General features: G+C 37.2%; 1 protein-coding gene across 1 annotated transcript; it reads left to right on the top strand.

The window, feature by feature from the left end:
• Positions 1–7,036: 7,036 nt before the first annotated feature.
• Positions 7,037–8,169, top strand: LOC122059592 (very-long-chain enoyl-CoA reductase-like). The gene is made up of 2 exons (XM_042622476.1): positions 7,037–7,437; positions 7,611–8,169. The coding sequence occupies exons 1-2, from the start codon at positions 7,102–7,104 to the stop codon at positions 8,079–8,081; spliced, it is 807 nt and encodes a 268-aa protein (XP_042478410.1). The 5' UTR covers positions 7,037–7,101; the 3' UTR covers positions 8,082–8,169.
• Positions 8,170–9,170: the final 1,001 nt, after the last annotated feature.

The raw sequence follows: 9,170 nt of genomic DNA, 5'->3' as shown, positions 1-9,170 counted from the left end.
TGTACAAGGCCTGTGTTTTGAACCTTTACCAGTTTCTTTAGACAAATGAAGAGAAGAATTAAATGTCTAAAGTACCCTATGCAGCAGCAATAGATAGTCTAATGTACGTGATGATGTGCACACATCTAGATATATATTTTGCAGTTGGCATAGTTATTCGTTACCAGAGTAACCCAGGACCATGTCATTGGCAAGTAGTGAAAAGAATCTTTCGATACCTTCGTGGGACCAGTGATCTCACCCCCACCTATAGTGGTTCGAATTTGAGATTGAGAGGCTACAGTGATGCCAACTGGGCTAGTGACAGAGATGAGCATAAATCTACTTTGGGATATGCGTTTGTCCTAGGAGATGGGGTTGTATCTTGGAGTAGCAAGAAGTAGACTTGCGTCGCCTTATCCATGATGGAGTCCTAGCACAATGCGTGCTCAACAGTCGTTCAAGAGGCCGTTTGACTAAAGAGGTTCCTACAGTGCTTTGGCAATACTGCTCATTCAAGAGATGTAGTGCTTATACACTGTGATAGTACGATAGCTTTGGCATTCGTTAAGGACCCCAAGTTTCATGGGAAAGCCAAATACATAGATATCAGATATCACTATATTCGAGAAATGGTTGCGTAAGGAAAAGTTATCTTGAAGCATATCTCCATAAGTAGAATGGTGGCTGATCCGTTGACTAAGCCTATTGCTCGGGTCATTTTCCTTACTCATGTTAGGAATCTGGGACTTAGATGTGGATGATTCGTATTTTAAGCTTTGATATTTTCTTTAGACATTACTGTTATCACTATTTGATTTATATATGAGACATATAATTCTTTATAGTGATTTATATGAGTACACATTTTATTTTGTAAATATACCACCAGGCTTGAATAGACCCAATCACACAGGTGATTCACCTTGGTGCTTGGAAACAGCGAGCGAGATGAGCCAAAATCACCTTGGTGCTTGAAGATAGCGAGGAAGATGAACAGATAACTTTTTAGCTAAGTGGCGCCTTAGTTAGAGCTAAGATGAGACATTTCTATGGTCGAACACAGAGATCCCACATCTTAATGTAGCCTACTTATAGCCGAGTGAGAGAACTTAGGCAGACGCCATGGGGGCGACTGGGCTGATTTACTCAGGTTAGGCACTTAAAAGTACGACTGAACCCAGAATCGTGTGGTGTTTTTTTTTTATTTTATGAGTGACATGCCCACCTTAGTGGGAGTTACACCATAGCATACATTTCATAATGTATGTGTTTTATTACGACCGTTTGTAAGAGTGACTAAATGGATCACTTCTTCGTCACTATGTGAGCCACTTAGATCAAAACTGAGTTGATCCTATGGATACCCTCTACCTAAGACCATGTCATGAAGAAGATGCCCAATGACACTACTTTGACGTGCTCCTCAGGATCATGGATGATGCGGTTTAGCGGGACACGATTGGGAAAGCGATTGGGAATAGTCGGATTGACATGTGGGCTTAGGAAAAACTATTCAAAATTACATGTTTTTAAGGTTAGCACTGCTCATCATAAGGGATCGAGAGTACTAGACTTGGTGTAATTGGATTGTTTAGGATACCCCAGATTATTTATTAGTGATGTGTTATGTTGGTTAGATGGAAGCTTGATATAGCACTCATACATTTGTGTTATCTCATTAGGTCGCACGCTCCATTTCCTGTATGATGAGACACCTATGGTACAGAGACTTATGGAATGGACAATTAAGTACGTCCACCCTACGTGGGAGAGTGGGAGATGTTAATTAATATGAGTCGGACTGGGTTTCATCCTGGTTCCTTTATGGGTCGCCCACTTGGGGTAACCATAAACCCACTAGGATTGGGAACCTGTTTGAATTTTAAAAGTAACCGTAAGTGTACGGATCAATGTAGCTAATAGGTCGAATAAAAGGAGAGCAACCACTTTATTTTAAGCTTCTTTTAGTAATGCAAAAGTGTAACGATTGATATTAGTGATCTACTTCTAACTGCCGCCCTAAAACACATGCATCTAAAAGTGTCATAACCAACACATCTAGGAATTTAAATACTTCAAACCATACAAATAAAAAGTAAATAACTGAAAGTAAAAGTGCTGAAATAAAATAAATAAAATAAAAAGAGGACGAAAGCTAGAGAGAGGCACACAAGTAAGTTTCTCTACTTAGCCCGATAGATGCACCATAAATAATGCAAGCTTTTCTACTTGACTAGAGAGTAACTCTTACAAGGGCTTCACTTCTTAGCTTTAAGGAAAGGGGGGGGGCAAAGTAAATAATTGAAAATAAACGCTATAAAATGATGGTCCATAGCTAGAGAGGGGCAAAACCAACACATGCATCTAGCCAAGGACCTTGGGGGAAAGGGAAAACAATAAAGTAAAGACTGAAATTAAAAACCTAATTTAAGAAGGAAAGGGTAGTCAAGAGAGGGAATAAGAGGGGGGGGGAGAAGACTTTTGAGAAGCCTACCTACCTGAATTTCAATACTAGAACTTGAAAACTTGATTGAGATTTGAAATACTACTAGTACTAAAAACCATATATGGAATAAACCAAATCTGAAATTTCTAGTACTAGAGAAAACAAACCTGAAATAGAAACTTGAACTTGAACAGAGATGCTTCAAAGCTTGAATCTTGTCACCTAAATCTAAACCTTGAACTAGAGAATTAAAATTACAATATCATAAACCATAAACATGAAAGAAAACTTACATTCATTAATTAAAACTCCAATACAAAAGTGTGTAACCAGAAAGTAAGAACTAAAAAGAGATTAAACTTAAAGAAGAGAACTATAGAAAGAGATAAACCCTAAAATAGAATTGATAGCACAAAAAATGATAAGTAGCACGTTGTTTGAGATTTAAAATGTAACCGCAAGCGTACGGATCAGTGTAGCTACGGGTCGAACATAGGGAGAGCAACCACTTTATTTTTTATTTCTTTTAATAATGCGAAAGTGAACCGATTAATGGTTGTGATCTAATTCTAATTACCATCCTAAACATATGTACCTAAAATAACGTCATAACCATTCTTCATCTAAGAATTTAAAGACACAAGCCATGCAATTAAAATTAAATAAATAAATAACTGAAAATAAACAACCCACGCAATTTAAAAAAACAATAAAAGAAAAAAAACTGAAATAAAAATAAAGTAAAAGAAAGGGGAGAAAGCTAGAGAGAGACTCACAAGTAGGTTTCTCTACTTAGTCCGAGGGATGCATCATAATATGAACTTCCCTACTTAATCAGAGAGTCACTCTTACAAGGGTTACTCTACTTGGCTTTAGGGAAAGGGAGACAATTAAAATAAAAGCAATAAATTGATGGTTCTATGGCTAGGACGGGCAAAACCAACACATACACTAGCCATGAACTTTGGAGGAAAGGATAGCAATAATGTAACGATTGAATTTAAAATCCTAAATTAAGAAAGAAAGGGTAGTCAGAAGAGGGAATGAGAGGGGGGAGAGAAGACTACTGAAGGAGCCTACTTACTTGAACTTCAACCCTCGAACTGAAAATTGATCGATTTGAGATACTACCATTATTAAAAACCAGATCTAGAATAAATCAAATCTGAAATTTCTAGTATTAGAGAAAACAAATCTGAAATCTCTAGTACTACAGAAAACAAATCTTGAAAAAAAAATTGCTCCACGGCTCATGATCTTGTCACCTAGATCTAAGCCTAGAACTATAACTTAAAAAATTACAACTCAATTGCATAAATCATAAACATAAAAGGGCTGAATAAAAATAAAAGAGTGTTTGCATTAATTGAAATAAAAAAAGCTATTACAAAAGTGATTAAAGAAAAGATAAAGAAGAACTAAAACTAAAGAGAGAGCAAGAGAAAGAGAGAGCATCTAAAAACTAGAAGAAGAATGAATTGTCTCCCCTCCTCTTACATGAATTGTATTTATAGGGAATAGGGAGGTAGGGTAACAATTTTCTCTTTCCTAAAAGAGAGAAATCCACAATTGATTGTGAGATCTTTTGAGGACAAAAGTGCTAAAGTGGAGGAGAGAGAAGAGAGAAATAAACTTGGAGAAATTTCCTATAATTTTTTTACTTATTTTCTTTCCCTTTTTTTTTCTAATTTATTTCTCTTCTTTTTCTCCCTCCAAGGGAGGATTTTCTTCTTGCTTTGTGTGATTTGGACAATTTTTTGGAGTTTTTTTTTTTTTTCTTTCCTTTTTTTTTTCTTCTCTTCTTGCGCAGGAACCCTTCCACGAGTGCTTTAAGTGAGTGAAAAATAAAAAATCTTCAACAAAATTCTCTAAAAAAAACAATCATGAGATTCGAACTTGAGACCTCTTGGTGAGCAAGGGATTTTGCACACCATAACTCACCAACTACACTAGGTAGTTGTTGTTACAAAAAATGAATCTTTAATCACTTAAGGATGTGATCCATCGATCCTTGTTGGCATTTGGAATATTCTTTGTACCTTTGGGATAACTGCAAATGCGCTGGTTCTGCATCTTGGTTCAGTTCTGATCCATTATTCTTTTTCTGGCCTGAAAAGAATAATCACTTGTACGGGTGATGCGTTCTTTTAATTGGACACGTCCATCTTGTCAGAATTTTGTCCTCTTCGCAACCATGAAAAGAAATAGGACCTCTTTATGTGTAAAATTAGAGATATAGCGCCCGATAATCCTTAAGGCCTTGAAAATATAAAACCTACAAAAAGAGAGTAAAACCCAATGTAGCTCCATTCTAAATATGTAAAATGCATGTTTTACTATCCTAGATTTCACACATAGATGTGCTCATCACACGCTAGACACCATGTTGCGTTATAGAAGATCCAAATCCCTCTCTCCTCTCATTAAAAAAAAAAAAAAAAAAAACATTTCTACTCCTTAATTACCTTAATTATGGAAAGTAAATGGGCAAGAGTTGGGCATGATAGCGGGTTACCTAAGAATTAGGTATGCTAGCATTTGCTAACCGTTGGATTTTGTTAGTTTTATTTTACTCGTTGCATTCATATTTATTTCTGGAGAACTACAAAATTACACAATATCAGTTTCTCTTTACTGATTTAACAAAATTCTACAAAATTGAATATGGGTTTACAAAATCAGTCAGTACAGTGTTCCTCAATCCTCCTCCAACTATGATGATTCTTCTAGTTTATTCTTTGAATCACCATGTCCAATGCTTTCCTTGCAACCTCTTCCACCCCTACCCCTACTACAACCAAACCCATTTTGTAACCACCATGCCCCCACCCCCTTCCAGCCCACCCGAGCCCTGCAAATCCCAGCCTCCTCTCCCATGTCTGGTTCCAACAATGGGTGTAGAGTTTCAACATTTATCTGTAGAGGTGAGATCATTGATGTATTATCGCAAAAGGACTAGGCTCTTGGTCAATGGAAGGTTTGGGAAAAATGGGTTGCAGAGCTTTCGTATCGCTAGTGTTAATTAATATGGGTCGGGGTTCCTTCTTGGGTCACCCACTTAGGGTAACCATAGACCGACTAGGATTGGGAACCCTAGCTAGCCAATTCTCTATAAATAATAGGGTTTTGGTCACAAAGCCAATAAGGGTTTTTGATTTAATATCTTTCTCCCTATTCTCTTTTGTCTCTCCCAATTGAGAGTGGGTGTCTCCAAGGAACTCCATTGCAATCCTTAGATTTGGAGGGTGAAATATTACATAGCGATTGCCTAGCGAGATCGTTGTAATTTTTTGTTCGTTGCTATTCGTGAAGATCAATGCGTGGTGCAACCCGATCCATTCCACTGCGAGGAAATCTATACTAAGGTATTCCCCGATACTCATTTACTTTCTTTTAAACTAGGACAGATTCGGTGAATCTAAAAGCTTTGAGCACTCTTTGACAGCCATCAAGTTTGAAGCATTGTTGATTTACTTGCATTGCAGGGATTACAGAGCTTTAAATTTAAGGAGATTGAACTCAGATCTAGCACAAGATCATGAACTAGCTGAAATTATTAATCTGGCTGACTAATTTTTTAATATTTTATTAAAATGATCGACACTGTTGTGACGGAGATCCACATTGGGTACGAGTTGCAGACACAGGGGATGGGGATGTGATTTTGCAAGTTGGAGGTCAGCTAGGAAGCAGGGTGAGGGCAGGTGGTGTCAAAGGAGGAAGAAGAAGAGGGCATGTTGTGTTGCAACAGGGGGTAGGGGTGAAGAAGTAGAAAAAGAAGAAGAGGAAGAGGAAGTGGCTGGTGTGTTGCAAGGAGTGGGTGGGTTGAGTTGCAGCAAGGGGTGGGGGTGAAGAAGAAGAATAGGAGGACGTGGCTGGTGGAGTTGTAGGAAGAAGAAGGGGTAGGTGGGGCCTTGGGGCTGGAGGAGGAAACGATCGCCATTCCCTTCAATGTCCAAAGAGTGAAACTATTCAAAATAGGGAGAGCATTTTTTGTACTCTATACTGGTTTTGTAAATCCAAACTCAACTTTTGTGTAATTTTGTTAAACTAAACAATAAGCGGGTGGATTTGTAAAATGAAACATTTAGTGTGTAATTTATAATTTTTTGTAATTTATCAATGGCATAGATATAAGATATCTAATCTGACGACTGATAAAAGCTAATACATTTTATTCTTAGGTAACCTGTTAGCTTACCCATCCTTTTCCCAAAGTTAATAGATAAATTAGGGACCGCTAAACGTATAGACCATGATCTCAGACAGAGAACCACTTTCGAAGTTTAAAAATCAAAATTCATTTTTATAATTTTGTGTTATGTTTAAATATATTATGAAAAAAAAAAAATTAGTCTTAGCAGATTTGGACATAGTGATGGGCAATAGGGCACAAATGGTGGAGATCAAACTTCGAATTTGGACCGATCCAGAAATCATATATTGTGGATGTCGGTCTTCAATAATTAAATGAGTCTGTTTAATCAAATGGGTTCGATTAAAAAAGGTCCACCAGCTGCCACCTTTACTCCGCCGTAATTAATGGGCCAACCCCCAACCGTGAGTTTCTCAATTATTATCAGACATTACTCTATTTATAAGCAATGCATAGAGAGAGAGAGAGAACTTTACCCGAGAGAGAGAGAGAGAGAGAGAGAGGGAGAGGGAGAGAGATGATTTGGTTTTGGTTGCAGAGTATCTTGTTTCCACATCCATCAATCTTCATTCGAACCATGTCCGCCATCGCCTTTATATCGCTAGCTTACTGTGGTTACTCCGAGGTAAGAGGCAAACACTTACAATACTCCAAGTTCTGGAACGTAAATCCACAGAAGAAGAAGACAATACTGAAGGAGGTTACAGTCTCCGGCAGAACCGGAATGCTTATCTTGTATACTCCGGCCTTCCTAGCTGGTATTTCCTCTTTTGCCATTTTCCCAGATCAGGGTCTCAGGTTTATACTTGTTGCTACAGCTCTCTCCATCCATTTCTTCAAGAGGGACTTAGAGGTACCCTAAAGCCCTTTCTCCCACTTTCTTCCTCTTCAATTTTTATTCCAGCCCTTAATATTTGGGAATTATATAAAGGGATTCCCTAATCCCTAATCCCTAATCCCTACTCGCTACCAACTTTCCTTTAATTTGATATTAAATTGATGATTGATTTGGTTTCTGCCCTACAGGTGTTGTTTGTTCACAAATATAGTGGAAGAATGGTTCTTGATTCAGTCATTCCAATCACCCTCAGCTATTTCATCAGCACAGCAAGCTTGATCTATGCCCAACATTTGACACAAGGAATCCCTGAACCAGCAGTTGATCTGAAATATGTAGGGGTTGCTCTGTTTTTAGTTGGAATTGGGGGAAACTTTTACCACCATTTTATCCTTTCAAGATTAAGGGGGAAAGATGATCATGGGTATAAGATCCCCAAGGGAGTTATGTTCAATCTAGTGATTTGTCCACACTATCTTTTTGAAATTTTAGGTTTTGTAGGAATCTCCTTCATCTCCCAGACTGTGTATTCATTTTCATTCCTTATGGGTACCATTATGTACTTGATGGGTAGGAGTTATGCTACCAGAAAATGGTACCTCTCCAAATTTGAGAATTTCCCAAAAGAAGTCAAGTGTTTGATCCCCTTTCTTTTCTAAGGGCATAAGGTGGAAGCAGAATGAATGTAAGGAAATTGAAGAAGTTATTTTTCAATACAGACCATTATAATTTTGAGCTTGTACCAAATGTTTCTTTCCCTCCAAGGTAATGAATGTATGGGGTTCTATTAAGGATAGATGAGATCGTAGATTGTTTGTATGTATGTTAGGATAAGAACTGTCTTTCAATCTTACCCAGCCTATTATATTTGTAATTGCTGTCATCCCTATAAAATCCTATTATATTTGTAATTGCTGTGATCGCTATAAAATCAACAACCTCTATGAGGGCCCTACCTCTAAACATACATATATAGTCAGGCTTCTTGTCATCTCCCTGACCACCACTATGCACTGCCAGGGCTCTGGTCCCTCTGTTCAATGACTGCCAAGTTTCGCTGGCCCTGCTAAGATCACTGTCCTTCTTGTGATCTTCACCTATGTATGTCAAACCCTAAATCGAAGAGATAAAACTGGTCGGACCAAATCAATAATATTCTAGATCAAATCAAATCGAAGCTTTATTGGTTTGGTTTTGGTTTCAATTTGGAGTATTGCAACCTCAAGGCCAAATTGAATCGTATTAAAAATTGGATAAACCCAAAATCAAACTGCAACCGGCGCAAAACTCGAATCGTAATCGAAACAAAACAGATAAAAAAAAAAAAAAAAGGAAAAACATAAATTTTGTATAGTTTTGTGTACATTTATATGAAAAGTCGATTTCAATTTGAATCAAAAATCAAAACCAACTCGATTACAAATCGATTTAAGAAATCAAAGACAAATTGAAATCAAATCACACCGAAACCGAAATTGGAATTTTCTTATTGGTTTGGTTTTGATTTTAGCCTTCCCACATCGAAACCTCAACCCGTTGACACCCCTATCTTCACCCATGGTTTCAAGTGTCAGTCTTATATTGGCCATATTGGATTCCTATCAATTGAGACCGATCTTCAATCCCTGATCGATTCGGATTAGTTATTCGTATCATTTCAAGGATAAAATAGTAAAAAATTAATATTAAAAAAAAAAGATAAAATATTAATAAAAAAAAAAAAAAAAAAAAAAAAAAAAAAAAAAAAA

The sequence above is a fragment of the Macadamia integrifolia genome, chromosome 2 (genome assembly GCF_013358625.1).
Source record: "Macadamia integrifolia cultivar HAES 741 chromosome 2, SCU_Mint_v3, whole genome shotgun sequence".
Taxonomy (NCBI): domain Eukaryota; kingdom Viridiplantae; phylum Streptophyta; class Magnoliopsida; order Proteales; family Proteaceae; genus Macadamia; species Macadamia integrifolia.
This window is presented reverse-complemented; position numbering and strand designations above follow the sequence as displayed.